General features: G+C 43.2%; 3 protein-coding genes across 9 annotated transcripts in view; 2 read left to right on the top strand and 1 right to left on the bottom strand.

The window, feature by feature from the left end:
- The window catches only part of pod1 (coronin pod1), a 111,809-nt gene that overhangs the window by 31,903 nt on the left and 57,213 nt on the right, over positions 1-22,693 (bottom strand). For all 7 annotated transcript variants that reach the window (XM_070105339.1, XM_070105341.1, XM_070105343.1 and 4 more), the window contains 8 exons: positions 20,936-21,049; positions 18,505-18,675; positions 15,977-16,083; positions 9,629-9,757; positions 8,702-8,892; positions 6,737-6,875; positions 4,937-5,026; positions 579-695 (listed from right to left, as the gene is read on the bottom strand). In XM_070105339.1, the coding sequence (XP_069961440.1) occupies positions 579-695; positions 4,937-5,026; positions 6,737-6,875; positions 8,702-8,892; positions 9,629-9,757; positions 15,977-16,083; positions 18,505-18,675; positions 20,936-21,049 (1,058 nt within the window). The remainder of the gene's footprint in view (positions 1-578; positions 696-4,936; positions 5,027-6,736; positions 6,876-8,701; positions 8,893-9,628; positions 9,758-15,976; positions 16,084-18,504; positions 18,676-20,935; positions 21,050-22,693) is intronic.
- The window catches only part of LOC128702485 (uncharacterized), a 166,904-nt gene that overhangs the window by 112,599 nt on the left and 31,612 nt on the right, over positions 1-22,693 (top strand). The window lies entirely within an intron of this gene.
- The window catches only part of alc (5'-AMP-activated protein kinase subunit beta-1), a 100,604-nt gene continuing 85,666 nt past the window's right edge, over positions 7,756-22,693 (top strand). Inside the window, exon 1 of the mRNA XM_053796743.2 lies at positions 7,756-7,861. The gene's annotated coding sequence lies outside the window, so the exon portion shown is untranslated. The remainder of the gene's footprint in view (positions 7,862-22,693) is intronic.

Below are 22,693 nucleotides of genomic sequence, written 5' to 3'. Positions count from 1 at the left end.
GACTTGTACCATTAACTAGTTATTTTATGTATCATTCCTTTTTGTTCAGTAAAGAGGTAACTGGGTCTTCATCAACTGCCGTGGGAAGCGCTCAAAGTAAGTAATAGTATATGTACCTAAGATGAATGTGGATTCAGAAATGTGCTGAGGAACAATACAGCTCTTAATATTTAATTTCAACAGAGTAGCAGTAAGACAAATATGTTACCGCGCATAGTGATGAACAAGAAGGGTTATCTGTTAGTGGTTCTGAGGATTATCATCCCTATAGTCCTGTGATGAATCTCGAGAGTCTACTCCCAGAGCCCGGCCATGGGCCAGGCTCAAGTCACAGCCCAGTTGTAAACCAGTCACAGACCAGTTACATTCAGGTCACAGCCCAGTCACAGACCAGTTACATTCAGGTCACAGCCCAGTCACAGACCAGGCCTCCTAGGTCGGAAAGGAAATATTACAGGATTAAGAACTATTACGAAACACACAGGAAATTAAAGGTACGTGTATACTGAATGTAAATAGAGGTTTGTAAGACCGTCATCCTAACTCTGTTTACCAACCTACTGAGGACACAAACGTACCTTAACTCTGGGCACGGTGAAGGAGAGAGGTTCTAGAATGGACGACGTAAGTCTCAGAGCTTTGCAGAACTCCACTTGGCGCACGTCACACATTATCTTCGGCAGCATAACCAAGCCCTGAGACAGAAAAAATGTGTTTTCGAAACACATGATGAGTGGGGATGCTATAGTCGGGGGGGGGGGGGGTAATATTATTGTGATATCACCATATTCCTGGAAAGACGGCAGTTGAATGAATGATGGTGAGTGTGTCGTCTTCTTTAGGTCACCTGCTTTGGCATGAGATGGCCACTGAGGCAAAAAATACAGAAGGAACCAATCCTACACTAATGTCTTAAAAAACAAACCCCACTGTAGAATACCTGACCATATTCTCACTGCCATACTGAAGTCTTCCAGCTCAGATTGACACCACATGTTAGTAGCTGTCTTCTGGGCCTAATAATATTTTCATTACATGTAAACTACATTACCTGGATACTGCAGACAAGAAATAAATTATCTGTATTTTGTACAGTGGACCCTCGCCTAACGAACGCCACGCATAACGTTAAATCCGCCTAGCGATACATTTTAACGCAAAATTTTTGCCTCGGATAGCGCTAAAAAACTCGCTCAACGCGATTCATTTGAGATGCGTCCACGTGCGGCCTGAGCCCGCTTCACTTGTTCCGTGGGTGCCAATGTTTACAAGCCAGCCACCACGGTCGCTTCCAAGCATACAATCAGAACATTTTATATTATCACAGCCTTTTTAGTGATTGCACTTGCAAAATAAGTCACCATGGGCCCCAAGAAAGCTTCTAGTGCCAACCCTACAGCAAAAAGAGTGAGAATTACTATGGATATGAAGAAAGAGATCATTGCTAAGTATGAAAGTGGAGTGCGTGTCTCCAAGCTGGCCAGGTTGTACACAAAACCCCAATCAACCATCGCTACTATTGTGGCCAAGAAAACGGCAATCAAGGAAGCCGTTCTTGCCAAAGGTGCAACTTTGTTTTCGAAACAGAGATCGCAAGTGATAGATGTTGAGAGACTGTTATTGGTGTGGATAAACGAAAAACAGATAGCAGGAGATAGCATCTCTCAAGCAATCATATGTGAAAAGGCTAGGAAGTTGCATGACGATTTAATTAGAAATATGCCTGCAACTAGTGATGATATGAATGAATTTAATGCCAGCAAAGGTTGGTTTGAGAGATTTAAGAATCGTAGTGGCATATATAGTGTGATAAGGCCTGGTGAGGCTGCCAGTTCGGACCACAAAGCAGCTGAAAAATATGTGCATGAATTCAAGGAGTACATAGACAGTGAAGGACTGAAACCTGAACAAGTGTTTAATTGTGACGAAACAGGCCTGTTTTGGAAGAAAATGCCAAGCAGGACGTACGACGTACATTACTCAGAAGGAAAAGGCACTCCCAGGACATAAGCCTATGAAAGACAGGCTTACTCTGTTGATGTGTGCCAATGCTAGTGGTGATTGCAAAGTGAAGCCTTTATTAGTGTATCATTCTGAAACTCCCAGAGTGTTCAGGAAAAACAATGTCCTCAAGGCTAATTTGTGTGTGCTGTGGAGGGCAAACAGTAAGGCATGGGTCACTAGGGACTTTTTCTATGACTGGTTACACCATGCATTTGCCCCTAATGTGAAAGATTACCTAACTGAAAAGAAATTAGACCTTAAGTGCCTCCTGGTGTTAGACAATGCCCCTGGTCATCCTACAGACGTGGCAGAGCGACTTTATGGGGACATGAAATTCATTAAGGTGAAGTTTTTGCCTCCTAATACCACTCCTCTCCTGCAGCCCATGGACCAGCAGGTTATTGCAAACTTCAAAAAACTGTACACAAAAGCTCTGTTTGAAAGGTGCTTTGTAGTGACCTCAGAAACTCAACTGACTCTAAGAGAGTTTTGGAGAGATCACTTTAATATCCTCAATTGTGTAAACATTATAGGTAAGGCTTGGGAGGGAGTGACTAAGAGGACCTTGAACTCTGCTTGGAAGAAACTGTGGCCAGAATGTGTAGACAAAAGGGATTTTGAAGGATTTGAGGCTAACCCTGGGAATCCTATGCCAGTTGAGGAATCCATTGTGGCATTGGGGAAGTCCTTGGGGTTGGAGGTTAGTGGGGAGGATGTGGAAGAGTTGGTGGAGGAGGACAATGATGAACTAACCACTGATGAGCTGCTAGATCATCTTCAACAGCAAGAGGCCAGACCTGAGGAAACTGCTCCAGAGGAGGGGAGAGAGAAATTGAGGAAGTTGCCTACTTACAAGATTAAGGAAATGTGTGCAAAGTGGCTTAAAGTGCAAATCTTTTTTGATGAAAATCACCCTGACACAGCTATTGCAAGCTGTGCTGGTGTCTGTTACACTGATAATGTTGTGAAACACTTTAGGAAAGTCATAAAGGAACGGGAGGTACAGGCCTCTATGGACAGATATGTTGTGCGACAGAAGTCCAGTGACTCTCAAGCTGGTCCTAGTGGAAAGGGATTCCCCTTCTAAACACTAAGACCATCAACACTCTCCCCTCCTCCCATCCCATCAATCATCACCAGATCTTCAATAAAGGTAAGTGTCATGTAACTGTGCATGTCTTCTTCAGTTTGTGTGTATTAAAATTAATATTTCATGTGGTAAAAATTTTTTTTTGTCCATACTTTGGGGTGTCAGGAATGGATTAATTTGATTTCCATTATTTCTTATGGGGAAAATTAATTCACCTAACGATAATTTCGCCTAACGTTGAGCTCTCAGGAACGGATTAATAGCGTTAGGCGAGGGTCCACCGTATTTGTATGTGACCCATTTTGTGTGATGGAATACAAGAGGCAGACATTGTTAGCTTTTGTTGTCATTATGTAACTATTATATAGTGTAGCAGCACACCAATGGTGTTCCCACTATGTAACTATCATGCAGAATAGGGTAGCAGCACACCAATGGTGTTACCACTATGTAACTATCATACAGAATAGGGTAGCAGCACATTGATAATGTTACCACTATGTAACTATATTTAGCAGTACACTATGGGTTGCCACTATGTAACTATCATACACAATTAGCACACTATGGTGTTGCCACTATGTAACTATCATACACAATATAGCAGCACAATGGTGTTGCCACTATGTAACTATCATACCTACACTGTGGTGTTACCACTATGTAACTATCATACACAATAGTAGCAACATTGATAATGTTACCACTATGTAACTATCATACACAATATAGCAGTACATAGCCACTATGTAACTATCATACACAATTAGCAGCTGATGGTGGCCACTATGTAACTATCATACACAATAGGGTAGCAGCACACTGATGGTGTTGCCACTATGTAACTATCATACACAATAGGGTAGCAGTACACTGATGGTGTTGCCACTATGTAACTATCATACACAATAGGGTAGCAGTACACTGATGGTGTTGCCACTATGTAACTATCATACACAATAGGGTAGCAGTACACTGATGGTGTTGCCACTATGTAACTATCATACACAATAGGGTAGCAGTACACTGATGGTGTTGCCACTATGTAACTATCATACACAATAGGGTAGCAGCACACTGATGGTGTTGCCACTATGTAACTATCATACACAATAGGGTAGCAGCACACTGATGGTGTTGCCACTATGTAACTATCATACACAATAGGGTAGCAGCACACTGATGGTGTTACCACTATGTAACTATCATACACAATAGGGTAGCAGCACATTGATAATGTTACCACTATGTAACTATCATACACAATAGGGTAGCAGTACACTGATGGTGTTGCCACTATGTAACTATCATACACAATAGGGTAGCAGTACACTGATGGTGTTGCCACTATGTAACTATCATACACAATAGGGTAGCAGCACACTGATGGTGTTGCCACTATGTAACTATCATACACAATAGGGTAGCAGTACACTGATGGTGTTGCCACTATGTAACTATCATACACAATAGGGTAGCAGTACACTGATGGTGTTGCCACTATGTAACTATCATACACAATAGGGTAGCAGTACACTGATGGTGTTGCCACTATGTAACTATCATACACAATAGGGTAGCAGCACACTGATGGTGTTGCCACTATGTAACTATCATACACAATAGGGTAGCAGCACACTGATGGTGTTGCCACTATGTAACTATCATCCACAATAGGGTAGCAGCACACTGATGGTGTTGCCACTATGTAACTATCATACACAATAGGGTAGGAGCACACTGATAGTTATATAGTTGGCATTCCAACTTCATAACTATCGTACAAAACAGTGTAGTACACTGCTGTGTTCAGATTTTGCTTATTAAATATACAAGTCCCACCTGATGCACACTGCCACATTTGTGATGCGAGAGAGGGAAGAGGTGAGGGTAGTCGGTGCCGATCTCGTAGGCATAGATGGTGCTGTCACCCTATAAGCAAAGTGACCAGTTAGTATATCAAATTAAAATTACATACAGTCGACTAAATTAACATTGAATATTCACTAGTTCATAGCAGCTCATCCAAGTGGATCTTAGTTTTAACTAGTATTAAGACTAGCTAAGTCTGCCCAAGATGCTGCATAGTAAGATATTTTAGTTAAGCTCCTCTATGTAGTGTGATCCCCTCAAGGAAGGTTCCTTGATGTTGGTGAGGGGCTCTTGTTCTAGGGAATTGGATCTGGGCTCCAGTTCCTTGAATTAAGCCTGAATACCTTCCATCCCCCCCCACAGGTGCTGTATAATCCTATGGATTTAGCGCTTCCCCATGATTATAATACTACACTGACGCCTATATAACCGCCAGTCTCCTTGCCTTTGCTCCAGACTCTCCACCACCACGATGCTGTGAACACTAACTCCAAGGTTGAGGGACTAATTAACTCATCTTTTGTATATAGTTCTACAGTCTTCCAATTATGTCCAAGAATCTGTATTGATAAAGCCACTGGATGGCGAAACGTCTACAATAAAGATAACCAGATGTTGTACATGTGTCTAAACTTTCATATTGTCGGTATTTTATACCTTTCTTGCACAACAGTGGAACCTCGTTTATCAGCCGCTGCATTTATCGGCCGATTCATATTTAGGCCAGTTCTCGGCAGAAATTTTGCTCCCTATTTCAGCCATTGCCTCGTATATTGGCTGCATTAGATGCATCAGCTCAGGACACTGGACGTAGGCAAGTTAGTCTCCCTTTGTCTGTCAGCGAGTGAACATATACTCGGCGCACTCATCCAAACATTTCCTTAAAATCCACTATTTATGGTGGTATTATATTAAGTGCGACTGTGAAATAAGTCACCATGGGCAGGGAGTGTAGCAGGCATGCAGGAAGTGTAGCAGGCAGGCAGGGAGTGTAGCAGGGAAAAAGGGAGTGTGGAAGGGAGGCAAGGAGTGTAGCAGGGAGGCAGGGAGTGTAGCAGGCAGGCAGGGAGTGTAGCAGGCAGACAGGGAGTGTAGCAGGCAGGCAAGGAGTGTAGCAGGGAGGCAGGGAGTGTAGCAGGCAGACAGGGAGTGTAGCAGGCATGCAGGGAGTGTAGCAGGCAGGGAGTGTAGCAGGCAGGCAGGGAGTGTAGCAGGCATGCAGGAAGTGTAGCAGGCAGGCAGGGAGTGTAGCAGGCATGCAGGGGGTGTAGCAGGGAGTGTAGCAGGGAGGCAGGGAGTGTAGCAGGGAGGCAGGGAGTGTAGCAGGCAGGCAGGGAGTATAGCAGGCAGGCAGGCAGGCAGGGAGTGTAGCAGGGAGCATAGCAGGGAGTGTAGCAGGCAGGCAGGGAGTGTAGCAGGCAGGCAGGGAGTGTAGCAGGCAGGCAGGGAGTGTAGCAGGGAGGCAGGGAGTGTAGCAGGCAGGCAGGGAGTGTAGCAGGGAGTATAGCAGGGAGTGTAGCAGGGAGTGTAGCAGACAGTGCAGGGTGTGCTAGCTGCAGGGCTGACTTGCCATAGGTTTGAACCCTCACTTCAACGAGACATTCTCAATGTTCAAAACATCTACTATAGAAATGTCACATCAATAAACCAGCACCAATGTTATTCAGAATCTCTACAGCAGAAATATCACATCAACAAACCAGTGTAACGCAGTTATTACGTTACGCAAAAAAATAAATACTGAGTAATACCAGCAACAAGGCTACTTACCTTACCAGTGGCGAAGAGTGTAGAAGAGTCAGGATCGTAGAAGGGGATGAGCATGGCGGGACTTATATCGATGACCACTGTGTTGCAGGGTTTGTTCAGCTCCGTCGCTTTGTACACGCTGATCTGCCGCTCAGACACCCTGCCCAACATAACTCATCAGACTTATGGAGAGACACAAGTGATAGTACGGGACGGCCCCCACACATATAAACCACTTATTTTCAGTCTTCCATGTTCCTATTGGCTTTCAATTGAGCCGTTGTTCTGTCTCCAGGTGACTCACTAGTGGGTGGAACATAACGAACAATGGCTCAGTTTGAAGCTAGCAAAAACGTGGACCACCGAAAGTAATGCTGGATACGCGGGCCCTCCTGTATTTGGATTAATGTTGATAATTATCAATGTGTAAAGAGGTAAATTCATGTGAATCATCCAGCACAAGGAATGATAAAAGTTCGAGCCTTTTACGATTATTATTACAATCAAAACTAGGCCCTAAACCCACAAAAGCTTTTTATGATTGGTATGAGGCTATAGGACTCAATATGTATTTATGTATCTAAGTAGCAATTATTCACTTTGGAATACCTAATTATACTGAACTGCTAGGGGGGACAACTGCTTTAATTCTGTTATAAGACCCCTCAAGGAAGGTTCCTTGATGTTGGTGAGGGGCTCTTGATTTAGCGAATTGGATCTGTGCTCCAGTTCCCCGAATTAAGCCTGAATGCCTTCCACATCCCCCCTCCCCAGGTGCTGTATAATCCTCCGGGTTTAGCGCTTCCCCCTTGATTATAATAATAATAATAATCTGTTATAAGGGTAGATCACTCTTGTGGGGAAAAAGGTCAATTGAACCAAGTCCTGTTTTTTCAATATAAATAGATTGCACTATACACACATAATTAAAATAAGTAGTTATAAAGTGTGTATTCTTTTATAAAAGTAGAATAAGGTGTAGTAATGGAAAAAAATTATTGTAGTAGGTAAAGAATTGGGCATGTCAACAGTCTTTTGTTTGTTGTTGGGTAGATAGGAGAGGCTAGTTCTCTCTCTCTCTTGTTGTTGTGGTGTCAACATGGGAGGACCTTCTCCTCCACTCTTCTGGGCAAGAGTGCCCCAGAGGTAAGATTTGTACTTGAATACAATGTAACCATTATACCTAGAGTGACTATAGTGTGTTAAAACACTGAGTTAAGATCATCAGGAGGGAAAGAGAACTAGTTGTTTCAGATAGACCATGTGACTGTCATGGCTGAACAGCTAAGGGTGTGCACCTTTCAGTTATCAATAGGAAAATGATTGACTTGTATATTCTGTATATACCTGTCTAGAATATATTCCTGTTTTTGTAATAGTTTAAATAACCTATTGAGAGGTTGGTGAAAGCATTTCAGAGACTGAGGATGACCAATCATGAATGTAAGTATTACGCTATACTTTATAAGGCCTTATTTAACCCCTAAACGGTCCAACGTATATATACATCCACTCGTGCAGCACCCCAAATTTTTTGAGAAAAAAAAATCTTTTTTTTAATAGGAAAAAAGAGCATATGGTACCCAGGCATCCCCAATTATTTTAATATGGCACACAGTGAGTGCTCACACCCATTCTCTCATGTCTAGGCGACTCAGGCTTATCGTGGCAATGACGAATAAATGACAAAGAAAACGTATATATACATTTGGGGCGCTACGCACGTGAACATATATATACGTTTGGACCGTTTAGGGGTTAAGCCACCCCACACTAGAACATGTAGTGAGAATCGTACCATCGAAGTAAAAAGGGAAAAAACAATATGACGATCTCATGAGAGATCAAGCTCTGATAATTATCAAAGTCGTGGTTTATTCATCTCTCCATAAAATAATAGTAAATTTGTTGATTATTAACCACCAAAATAATTAGTAAAATTATGGGTAATTAACCTCCCTAAAATAAAGAGATACAAGAACGTACTTGCTAAATCCTACTGTTACTAGGTATTTGCCACCTAGTGCCCATAATACCCTGGCACCCCGAACACCGACTGGACCATTGCCTGTCTGGATGGGCTCAGTACAGTGCCGTGGGTCGTAAATACGAATGTGACTGTCACGGCACATGGTCGCCAGGTAGCGTCCACACGGGCTCCACGCCAGTGAAAATATCTGTAAAACAAAAATGGAGTTATGCTTTAGTTTTTTTAACACATGGGCCATCATCCACTGAGCCAGGGTGACCAGAAATAGAAGAAATGCTTTTACCATCATTCACTCCATCACTGTCTTGCCAGAGAGGTGCCAATACTACAGTTCAAAACTGGAGATATCTTTATCCCACCTCCAGGACTCAAGTCCATCCACAATTATTACATATTCTTCGGCAGCATTACCCCCATGAAAGTTCATAAGCACCGCCAAGGAAACACATCAACTCCTAAATAAAAATACTTTTCAAAATGTGGTCCTTGCATGTACCGAGCCCAACACTTACCATGCAGTGCAATAACGTTTTAGCACGTTTTTCTATCAAATATTTCACATTTAAAAAATCACATGAAAAGCTTATAAAAATATATTATTATTGAATATTTTGATGTTTCAGAGTAGTCAGAAAAGAATACTATACTTCTTCTTACATTCAGTAATTTAGCCCCTCGCTGTCGGTATTTTAGTCGCCTCTACAGTGTGTATGGTTTACGGAGGAAGGATTTTTCTCCATTTCCCCATGGTAAAACAATTTCATCTCTATCCACCACTTAAGGCTAATTAACTAGCGTTCCACTTGTCCCCTATTAGCTTGTTAAAATGAGGCATTATTATATCTGCAATTACCATGCTAGCCAGTAATGGCTATGGTCTAGGTTAACAGGAGCAGGTGTTAAGATAGATGAGACATGCATACCTGGTCTGGATGACTAGGTAGAGTGATGGCAACACTCTGGCTGTGAAGGTCCCACACCTTTATGGTGAGGTCGCCGCAGGCGGCGGCCAGGATCCCCGCTGATAGGGGATGCCACTTCAGTATTGTTACCTGTGGGGTTAAACAAGATGTAGACACGATATTTTTTTAAACACACCACACTGGCCATTTCCCACCAAGGCAGTGTGACCCAAAAAAGAAACACTTTGACCATCATTCACACTATCACTGTCTTGCCAGAGGCACACAGATATGACAGTTCAGATGTCACTCCAAACAACAAACATCCCAAACTCCTTCTTTAAAGTGCTGGCACTGTACTTCCCACCTCCAGCACTGTAACACTCCCACCCATCCTTCAGAATGCTGGCACTGTACTTCCTACCTCCAGCACTGTAACACTCCCACCCATCCTTCAGAATGCTGGCACTGTACTTCCTACCTCCAGCACTGTAACACTCCCACCCATCCTTCAGAATGCTGGCACTGTACTTCCCACCTCCAGCACTGTAACATCCCCACCCATCCTTCAGAATGCTGGCACTGTACTTCCTACCTCCAGCACTGTAACACTCCCACCCATCCTTCAGAATGCTGGCACTGTACTTCCTACCTCCAGCACTGTAACACTCCCACCCATCCTTCAGAATGCTGGCACTGTATTTCCTACCTCCAGCACTGTAACTCTCCCACCCATCCTTCAGAATGCTGGCACTGTACTTCCTACCTCCAGCACTGTAACACTCCCACCCATCCTTCAGAATGCTGGCATTGTATTTCCTACCTCCAGCACTGTAACACTCCCACCCATCCTTCAGAATGCTGGCACTGTACTTCCTACCTCCAACACTGTAACACTCCCACCCATCCTTCAGAATGCTGGCACTGTATTTCCTACCTCCAGCACTGTAACACTCCCACCCATCCTTCAGAATGCTGGCACTGTACTTCCTACCTCCAGCACTGTAACACTCCCACCCATCCTTCAGAATGCTGGCACTGTACTTCCTACCTCCAGCACTGTAACACTCCCACCCATCCTTCAGAATGCTGGCACTGTACTTCCTACCTCAACCACTGTAACACCCCCACCCATCCTTCAGAATGCTGGCACTGTACTTCCTACCTCCAGCACTGTAACATCCCCACCCATCCTTCAGAATGCTGGCACTGTACTTCCTACCTCCAGCACTGTAACACTCCCACCCATCCTTCAGAATGCTGGCACTGTACTTCCCACCTCCAGCACTGTAACACTCCCACCCATCCTTCAGAATGCTGGCACTGTACTTCCTACCTCCAGCACTGTAACATCCCCACCCATCCTTCAGAATGCTGGCACTGTACTTCCTACCTCCAGCACTGTAACATCCCCATCCATCCTTCAGAATGCTGGCACGTACTTCCTACCTCAAGCACTGTAACACCCCCACCCATCCTTCAGAGTACAGGCACTGTACTTCCTACCTCCAGCACTGTAACATCCCCACCCATCCTTCAGAGTGCTGGCACTGTACTTCCTACCTCCAGCACTGTAACATCCCCACCCATCCTTCAGAATGCTGGCACTGTACTTCCCACCTCCAGCACTGTACTTCCCACCTCCAGCACTGTAACACTCCCACCCATCCTTCAGAATGCTGGCACTGTACTTCCTACCTCCAGCACTGTAACATCCCCACCCATCGTTCAGAGTACAGGCACTGTACTTCCCACCTCCAGCACTGTAACACTCCCACCCATCCTTCAGAATGCTGGCACTGTACTTCCTACCTCCAGCACTGTAACACTCCCACCCATCCTTCAGAATGCTGGCACTGTACTTCCTACCTCAAGCACTGTAACATCCCCACCCATCCTTCAGAATGCTGGCACTGTACTTCCTACCTCCAGCACTGTAACATCCCCACCCATCCTTCAGAATGCTGGCACTGTACTTCCTACCTCAAGTACTGTAACATCCCCACCCATCGTTCAGAGTACAGGCACTGTACTTCCCACCTCCAGCACTGTAACACCCCCACCCATCCTTCAGAGTACAGGCACTGTACTTCCCACCTCCAGCACTGTAACACTCCCACCCATCCTTCAGAATGCTGGCACTGTACTTCCCACCTCCAGCACTGTAACACTCCCACCCATCCTTCAGAGTACAGGCACTGTACTTCCTACCTCCAGCACTGTAACATCCTCACCCATCCTTCAGAATGCTGGCACTGTACTTCCCACCTCCAGCACTGTAACACTCCCACCCATCCTTCAGAATGCTGGCACTGTACTTCCCACCTCCAGCACTGTAACACTCCCACCCATCCTTCAGAATGCTGGCACTGTACTTCCCACCTCCAGCACTGTAACACTCCCACCCATCCTTCAGAATGCTGGCACTATACTTCATACCTCCAGCACTGTAACACTCCCACCCATCCTTCAGAATGTTGGCACTATACTTCCCACCTCCAGCACTGTAACACTCCCACCCATCCTTCAGAATGCTGGCACTATACTTCCCACCTCCAGCACTGTAACATCCCCACCCATCCTTCAGAATGCTGGCACTATACTTCCCACCTCCAGCACTGTAACACTCCCACCCATCCTTCAGAATGCTGGCACTATACTTCCCACCTCCAGCACTGTAACATCCCCACCCATCCTTCAGAATGCTGGCACTGTACTTCCTACCTCCAGCACTGTAACACTCCCACCCATCCTTCAGAATGCTGGCACTGTGCTTCACACCTCCAGCACTGTAACACTCCCACCCATCGTTCAGAATGCTGGCACTGTGCTTCACACCTCCAGCACTGTAACACTCCCACCCATCCTTCAGAATGCTGGCACTGTGCTTCCCACCTCCAGCACTGTAACACTCCCACCCATCCTTCAGAATGCTGGCACTGTGCTTCCCACCTCCAGCACTGTGACACTCCCACCCATCCTTCAGAATGCTGGCACTGTACTTCCCACCTCCAGCACTGTAACACTCCCACCCATCCTTCAGAATGCTGGCACTGTGCTTCCTACCTCCAGCACTGTAACACTCCCACCCATCGTTCAGAGTACAGGCACTGTACTTCCCACCTCCAGTACTGTAACATTCTCACTCATCCTTCAGAGTACAGGCACTGTACTTCCCACCTCCAGTACTGTAACATTCTCACTCATCCTTCAGAGTACAGGCACTGTACTTCCCACCTCCAGTACTGTAACATTCTCACTCATCCTTCAGAGTACAGACACTGTACTTCCCACCTCCAGTACTGTAACATTCTCACTCATCCTTCAGAGTACAGGCACTGTACTTCCCACCTCCAGTACTGTAACATTCTCACTCATCCTTCAGAGTACAGGCACTGTACTTCCCACCTCCAGCACTGTAACACTCCCACCCATCCTTCAGAGTACAGGCACTGTACTTCCTACCTCAAGCACTGTAACACCCCCACCCATCCTTCAGAGTACAGGCACTGTACTTCCTACCTCAAGCACTGTAACACCCCCACCCATCCTTCAGAGTACAGGCACTGTACTTCCTACCTCAAGCACTGTAACACACCCACCCATCCTTCAGAATGCTGGCAGTGTACTTCCCACCTCCAGCACTGTAACACCCCCACCCATCCTTCAGAGTACAGGCACTGTACTTCCTACCTCAAGCACTGTAACACACCCACCCATCCTTCAGAATGCTGGCACTGTACTTCCCACCTCCAGCACTGTAACACTCCCACCCATCGTTCAGAGTACAGGCACTGTACTTTCTACCTCAAGCACTGTAACACTCCCACCCATCGTTCAGAGTACAGGCACTGTACTTCCCGCCTCCAGCACTGTAACACTCCCACCCATCGTTCAGAGTACAGGCACTGTACTTCCTACCTCCAGCACTGTAACACTCCCACCCATCGTTCAGAGTACAGGCACTGTACTTCCTACCTCCAGCACTGTAACACTCCCACCCATCGTTCAGAGTACAGGCACTGTACTTCCCGCCTCCAGCACTGTAACACTTCCACCCATCGTTCAGAGTACAGGCACTGTACTTCCCACCTCCAGCACTGTAACACTCCCACCCATCGTTCAGAGTACAGGCACTGTACTTCCTACCTCCAGCACTGTAACACTCCCACCCATCGTTCAGAGTACAGGCACTGTACTTCCTGCCTCCAGCACTGTAACACTCCCACCCATCGTTCAGAGTACAGGCACTGTACTTCCCACCTCCAGCACTGTAACACTCCCACCCATCCTTCAGAGTACAGGCACTGTACTTCCCACCTCCAGCACTGTAACACTCCCACCCATCCTTCAGAGTACAGGCACTGTACTTCCCGCCTCCAGCACTGTAACTCTCCCACCCATCGTTCAGAGTACAGGCACTGTACTTCCCACCTCCAGCACTGTAACACTCCCACCCATCCTTCAGAGTACAGGCACTGTACTTCCCACCTCCAGCACTGTAACACTCCCACCCATCCTTCAGAGTACAGGCACTGTACTTCCTACCTCCAGCACTGTAACATCCCCACCCATCCTTCAGAGTACAGGCACTGTACTTCCCACCTACAGCACTGTAACACCCCCACCCATCGTTCAGAGTACAGGCACTGTACTTCCCACCTCAAGCACTGTAACACCCCCACCCATCGTTCAGAGTACAGGCACTGTACTTCCCACCTCCAGCACTGTAACACTCCCACCCATCCTTCAGAGTACAGGCACTGTACTTCCCGCCTCCAGCACTGTAACACTCCCACCCATCGTTCAGAGTACAGGCACTGTACTTCCCACCTCCAGCACTGTAACACTCCCACCCATCCTTCAGAGTACAGGCACTGTACTTCCCACCTCCAGCACTGTAACACTCCCACCCATCCTTCAGAGTACAGGCACTGTACTTCCTACCTCAAGCACTGTAACACCCCCACCCATCCTTCAGAGTACAGGCACTGTACTTCCCACCTCCAGCACTGTAACACTCCCACCCATCGTTCAGAGTACAGGCACTGTACTTTCTACCTCCAGCACTGTAACACCCCCACCCATCGTTCAGAGTACAGGCACTGTACTTCCCACCTCCAGCACTGTAACACTCCCACCCATCGTTCAGAGTACAGGCACTGTACTTCCCACCTCCAAGACTTAAGACGAAAGGTGTAGAAACCTTTTAAAGCATGAAAGAGCCGTACCATACCTGGCTGATGACAGAATCTGGTTTGTTTCAAGATCATGGTCAGATTACTAGTACAAAACACTACACTCATCCTTTATCTTATAACAACTATGACCTACCTTACCTTATAATATCTGTGACCTAAGTTACACTATCAGTGACCTACCTTATCTTATAATATCAGTGACCTACCTTATAATGTCAGTGACCTACCTTATCTTATAATATCAGTGACCTACCTTATAATATCAGTGACCTACCTTATAATGTCAGTGACCTACCTTATCTTACAATACCAGTGACCTACCTTATCTTACAATACCAGTGACCTACCTTATCTTACAATACCAGTGACCTACCTTATCTTACAATACCAGTGACCTACCTTATCTTACAATACCAGTGACCTACCTTATCTTACAATACCAGTGACCTACCTTATCTTACAATACCAGTGACCTACCTTATCTTACAATACCAGTGACCTACCTTATCTTACAATACCAGTGACCTACCTTATCTTACAATACCAGTACTACCTTATCTTACAATACCAGTGACCTACCTTATCTTACAATACCAGTGACCTACCTTATCTTACAATACCAGTGACCTACCTTATCTTACAATACCAGTGACCTACCTTATCTTACAATACCAGTGACCTACCTTATCTTACAATACCAGTGACCTACCTTATCTTACAATACCAGTGACCTACCTTATCTTACAATACCAGTGACCTACCTTATCTTACAATACCAGTGACCTACCTTATCTTACAATACCAGTGACCTACCTTATCTTACAATACCAGTGACCTACCTTATCTTACAATACCAGTGACCTACCTTATCTTACAATACCAGTGACCTACCTTATCTTACAATACCAGTGACCTACCTTATCTTACAATACCAGTGACCTACCTTATCTTACAATACCAGTGACCTACCTTATCTTACAATACCAGTGACCTACCTTATCTACCTTACCTTACAATACCAGTGACCTACCTTATACCAGTGACCTACCTTATCTTACAATACCAGTGACCTACCTTATCTTACAATACCAGTGACCTACCTTATCTTACAATACCATTGACCTACCTTATCTTACAATACCAGTGACCTACCTTATCTTCAACTCACCTTGTCTGCCGAACCAATGTCCATAAAAGTTTCATTAGGCTCGTTTGTAGGCTGGGTTAAGCCGCCCTCCGGGATGTGCCACAGGTGAATCTTGCCGTCGTCACATGCTACCAACAAAAAAACAAAACCTCTGCGTCTTATAAGCTGCGAAATATGGTACGGTCTTTACATCCCTCGTTCCATTTATACAGCTCAATCATACAGGAAGGCTCCGCATGTACAACTCCCACTTTTCAGTGTTTTACGCTTTCACTGGCTTTCATCTGAGCCATTGTTTATTATGTTCGGTGCTTTTCTGGCATCGCCATTTCAGTACAACAGTCGTGTGAGAGAAAGATGACCAGCACCACATTTTAAGGCAAGTATTGTGTGTATTGTGTATTTAAAATTTTTATCTTTTCTTTTTTATGCCTAGCTGTATTGAGCAGTTAACCCTTTCAGGGTCGGCAGGCCGTCTCCTAAACTTGTTCTCAGGGTCAGAAATTTTTCGAAAAATTTTTTTATTTTTTCTTCTGAAATGATAGAGAATCTTTTCCCGATCATAATGATACCAAAAGTACGAAATTTGATGGAAAACTCACGGAATTATGCTCTCGTGAATTTAGTGGTCTCTGCGATGTTTACACATCGGCGATTCTGCCCACTTTGAGCCCTATTTTTGGCCAATTCCTATGTACCAGTTGACAAAAATCATAACTATTTCGCTAGAACTCCATTTTTTTCTATCGATTGGGTACAAGAAACCACCCATTTACCGATTTCCACTATCCAATAACATGGTCAGAAATTGGCAATTTTGCCAATTTCACTCAAATTTCAAAAGATGCCAGTTTCCAAATAGGGTCCAGAATAAACAAGACAGACATTCCTGGCACTAAAATAACATTTCCTCTGTTCATTAGTCACGTCCCCAGGCCCCTCTTACGTTCTTTTCCTTTCCACTTTGAAATTTTATTCTCACAAAAAATAGAAGATTTATGTTATGCAGACTACTGCATTCGTGTAGAAATGGCGTAAAAATGGTATGAATACTAATATCAACGCACTTGTGAAAGAATATTAGACTCACCAGTTGACGTGTATTGGACGCTTGGCATGATTTGTTTACCTTTGAACTTTGGCAAAACTGGAACATTACTGCTACTTTGAGCTCAATTTCATGGTACTTTTCATTGTGAAACCAGTCAAAATCATCTCAATTTCTGTAATATGTCTTCCATTCTATAAAATGAGACCAGGAAAACTAGAATATAACCATAAATAGCATATGAAAATACACTGCAAAGTCGCTGTTTTAAACCAAAAACACAGTCGGAGTTTTTTTCTCATTATGCACTGTGTGCTGCAAGATTTTTTTTTATACTGCGCACACCGACCACATAGACCCATTCTTTCATATGTAGGCCTACCAGCTTTCTCTCGGTAGATTTGAAGGCACTAGAATTTGAGTACTAGTACGGCACCAACCCTGGCGTGCAAGCCGTATTAGTACGGCACCAACCCTGAAAGGGTTAATATATGATAGCGTCAACATGTTCTCAGGTATTTTAGACACATTTGTAACGGAAAAATGCTCTTTCCTACCTCCTGGCAATTTTCGCTTATCGTACAGGTTGGGAACCTTAGAAGCCATAAGAACGGAGCCCTCCTGTACATACATAACCACAGACAGTTGGGCCTTGCTTATAGTGCAGGCTAGGTTCCTCGCTAAGTGAAACACAGCCTTTTTCCAATTTCAAATGCATATAAAAACCTGATAACGGATTTATACTAGGCCTAGCAATAGAGTTAGGGCTACAAAATGCATATACAGTATACAGATTACTTATCTTAAAATATTTTCAGCCTTAGCAGTGAATATATGTACTGTAGGAAGTTGAATAAATGAAGAATAGCTAAAACTGAAAACCGCTGTAGTAGCAAATCCCCGTAATGCAAAGTGGGACCCTCCTGTATATAATCACATGTATGCATTAAGAGTGTCCTGTAGGTTGATTGGTAGTGCACTCAGTTCACATACTGAAGTCTAGGGGTCAATGCCCGGTATGGTTGGAAACATTGGGACATGCTTCCTTACGACGCCTGTTGTCCATGTTTGGCTTGTAGTTAAATAGGTAGGTACCTGGCTGTTAGTGGACTGGTGTGGGTCACATCCTGGGACAAAATTGACCTAATTTGCCTGAAATGCGCTGCATAACAAGCGGCTTTCTATATAGTATGTCAATGATGTCAGCTATGGTCTGTATACCTTGTACGTGGGTGAAACGTTGTCAATAAAGGATCACATTAAACTGCATATGTGTTTGTTTCCATTGTGTCGGTATTTTATACAATTTATTTTCAACAAGTAAAAGTAAATGGTTATAATAGTAATAATATGGTATGTCATTGATATCCGCTGGGTCAGTATAGGTTGCATCACATACTTGTAGAAACAAAGATTTTTTTTTAATGCCCCTGCCATATCCCACCAAGGCACGGTGGCATATTATTATTATTAAAACACACAAGGAGACACGAGCACTCACCCACAGCCAGTGTGTGTTCATTAAAAGGGTCGAAGGCGAAGTCCATGACATTGGCAGTGTTCATGAGAGAGGGTATGACGCCATCTGGCTGGCGGCCACCCTTCTTGTGCTTCAGTACCGACAGCTTGCCGCCCGGGCCACTCAGCGGCAACACCACAAACTCAGAGTTCGCTAAAAAATAACACGACACATCTTGCATCAGTGGCTTTAATATATGTACCAACACTTCCTTATTATTATTACGGGAAAGCGGAGAAGAATCCCTCCTCTGTAAGCCATGTGTTGTAAGAGGTGACTAAAATGCTGCGAGAAAGGGACTAGTAACCCCTTCTCCTGTATACATTTCTAAATTCAAAAAAAAAAAAAAAAAATTCTCTCTACGTCAACCTGCCGAGGTGGGAGGTGCATAAAAAAAAAAATGCTATTATTGTTTGTAAGACGAAACAAAAATTATTCTTCTTACATATAGAAATTTATGCAAAACAATCACTGTGAAAAATGTGTAAGTTCCAAGTGCTTCTGTGATTTCTTGTACTAAGATTACAACAACATAAATACAGTGGACCCCCGGTTAACGAACTTTTTTCATTCCAGTAGTATGTTCAGGTGCCAGTACTGACCGAATTTTTTCCCATAAGGAATATTGTGAAGTAGATTAGTCCATTTCAGACCCCCAAACATACACGTACAAACGCACTTACATAAATACACTTACATAATTGGTCACATTTGGAGGTGATCGTTAAGCGGGGGTCCACTGTATAACATTAGAACTGGACAAGAGTCTAATTGTGTGTGTATTAAAGTGAGAGATTTTAACCCTTAAACTGTCCAAACGTAGATCTACGTTTGAACAGTTTAAGGGTTAATAATCCAACTGATTTTGAAAAGGCTGAGAAAGTTGCATCAAATAGGTCTGCAGTTGAGAGAAATATAACTGAATCAAGCTTCATTAAAATTAGTTTTGATTTTAATGTGAATATTGGTTTAGGGTTATATAAATCAGATTCATTTATTAACCCGTAAACGGTCCAAGCAGATCTACGTTCACATGTGTAGAGCTACAAAAGTAGATCTACGTTTTTTATACATATTTTCAAATATAACAAAAAAAAAAAGTAGATCAAAGTTTTTTTACACATTTTCAAATGTAAAAAAACAAAAAGATCTACTTTTTTTACATTCAAATATTGAAAAAACGTATACAGTGGACCCCCGCATAACGATTACCTCCGAATGTGACCAATTATGTAAGTGTATTTATGTAAGTGCGTTTGTACGTGTATGTTTGCGGGTCTGAAATGGACTAATCTACTTCACAATATTCCTTATGGGAACAAATTCGTCCAGTACTGGCACCTGAACATACTTCTGGAATTAAAAAATATCGTTAACCGGGGGTCCACTGTATATATGTTTGGACCGTTTACGGGTTAATGAATAAAATTTGGGAAGAATTTAAGCTATGTCTAGCAAGACATTGACCATCTTACTCGCATCATCATAAAGGAACAAGTGAGGTGTCAGATGCTGACCCTGAGGTGATATCTCAGCCTTATAACACTTCTACTGTTGTTTTATCTTTACAGTTCCTTGTTTACATGAGAAATCACGTAAACACGCATGTAAACAATCATGAAAGCACTTGGCTGCTACTATTTTTTCACAGTGGTTTTTTGCATATTGAATTATCACCTCTGTCCTGTCGTCTCATTGCACAGTAATTTATACAGGAGAAGGGGTTACTAGCCTCTTGCTGCCAGCATCAGCTGCGTCTTACAACATGTACGGCTTGCGGAGGAAGAATTCTTCTCCAATTTTCCATGGAATTACAGTGGACCCCCGGTTAACGATATTTTTTCACTCCAGAAGTATGGAAATAAATGGTATAAAATACCGACACAATGGAAATATAAACACAAATGCAGTATAATGTGATCCTTTATTGACAACGTTTCACCCACACAGTGGGCTTTTTCAAGTCACACACGGATCCGTGTATGACTTGAAAAAGCCCACTGTGTGGGTGAAACGTTGTCAATAAAGGATCACATTATACTGCATTTGTGTTTATATTTCCACTCCAGAAGTATGTTCAGGTGCCAGTACTGACCGAATTTGTTCCCATAAGAAATATTGTGAAGTAGATTAGTCCATTTCAGACCCCCAAACATACACGTACAAACGCACTTACATAAATACACTTACATAATTGGTCGCATTCGGAGGTGATCGTTATGCGGGGGTCCACTGTATTATTATTATCAATGGAAGTGTTAAAGCCAAAATTGTTACATCTAACACATAATGCTGTTTATGACAGCATTAAAGATGTGACCTCAATGCTGTCATAAACGGTCATTATACACTGCCATACGTCACTATACACTGCCATACGTCACTATACACTGCCATACACCACCTAACTCACCTGCCATTCCATCACATTCTCCTGGTGTTGTTCGGCTCAGGTCTCTCAAATTCTCAATGCATGTGCTCTTGTGTCCCGGCGTTCCTTTTAAATGGCGGAATTTGCATATACGTCCTGGAGAATTAGTCAAAAATTAATATGTAAATCTATAAGACTAAGAGAAACATACACACGTATGGTAGGGTTATTGCTATAAGAATTAGAGGTAAGACAGAGAGCAGAAACACATATGAACAAGGAGGCTTTAGAATGGTTAGAGAATGAGTAAATCAAGTGTTTACATTGAAGCATATATGTGAATAATATTTAGATGAAGTTAGAGAAGTTTTGGTTGCTTTTACAGATTTAGAAAAGGTATATGATAGGGTGGATAAGGGTGTAATGTGGAAGTTGTATATGGAATAGGTAGTAAGTTATTAACCGTTTCAGGGTTGGTGCCGTACTAGTATGGCTTGCACGACAGGGTTGGTGCCGTACTAGTACGCATAAATTCTAGCACCTTCAAATCTACCAAGAGAAAGCTGGTAGGCCTTCATATGAAAGAATGGGTCTATGTGATCAGTGTGCGCAGTATAAAAAAAATCCTGCAGCACACAGTGCATAATGAGAAAAAAAAAACTCCGACTGTGTTTTTAGTTTAAAACAGCGACTTTGCAGTGTATTTTCGTATGGTATTTATGGTTGTATTCTAGTTTTCCTGGTCTCTTTTTATAGAATGGAAGACACATTATGGAAATTGAGATGATTTTGACTGGTTTCACAATGAAAAGTACCATGAAATTGAGCTCAAAGTAGCAGTAATGTTCCAGTTTTGCCAAAGTTCAAAGGTAAACAAATCATGCCAAGCGTCCAATACACGTCAACTGGTGAGTCTAATATTCTTTCACAAGTGCGTTGATATTAGTATTCATACCATTTTTACGCCATTTCTACACGAATGCAGTAGTCTGCATAACATAAATCTTCTATTTTTTGTGAGAATAAAAATTCAAAGTGGAAAGGAAAAGAACGTAAGAGGGGCCTGGGAACGTGACTAATGAACAGAGGAAATGTTATTTTAGTGCCAGAAATGTCTGTCTTGTTTATTCTGGACCCTATTTGGAAACTGGCATCTTTTGAAATTTGTGTGAAATTGGCAAAATTGCCAATTTCTCACCATATTATTGGATAGTGGAAATCGATAAATGGGTGGTTTCTTGTAGTACTCATTCGATAGAAAAAAATGGAGTTCTAGCGAAATAGGTATGATTTTTGTCAACTGGTACATAGGAATTGGCCAAAAATAGGGCTCAAAATGGGCGAAATCGCCAATGTGTAAACATCGTTGAGACCACTAACTTCGCGAGAGCCTAATTCCATGAGTTTTCCATCAAATTTCGTACTTTTGGTGTCATTATGATCGGGAAAAGATTCTCTATCATTTCATAAGAAAAAATAAAAAAAAAATTTTCCAAAAAATTTCTAACCCTGAGAACAAGTTTAGGAGACGGCCTGCCGACCCTGAAAGGGTTAAATAGTAAAGAGTTTTTATGAGGATACTGAGGGTCAGGTTAGGGTGGGAAGGAGAGAGGGAGACTACTTCCCAGTAAAAGTAGGTCTTAGACAGGGATGTGTAATGTTACCATGGTTGTTTAATATAATAATAATAATAATAATAATAATAATAATAACAATGTTTATTTCTTTGTAAAGGTTACAATGTGTAATTACAATTTTGATTTGCTAAGTACAAAAATAGCCATTATCATGCCGAGGCAT

The sequence above is a fragment of the Cherax quadricarinatus genome, chromosome 98 (genome assembly GCF_038502225.1).
Source record: "Cherax quadricarinatus isolate ZL_2023a chromosome 98, ASM3850222v1, whole genome shotgun sequence".
NCBI classification, from domain to species: domain Eukaryota; kingdom Metazoa; phylum Arthropoda; class Malacostraca; order Decapoda; family Parastacidae; genus Cherax; species Cherax quadricarinatus.
The sequence above is the reverse complement of the archived record's forward strand: the minus strand, read 5'-3'. Positions and strand labels throughout refer to the sequence as shown.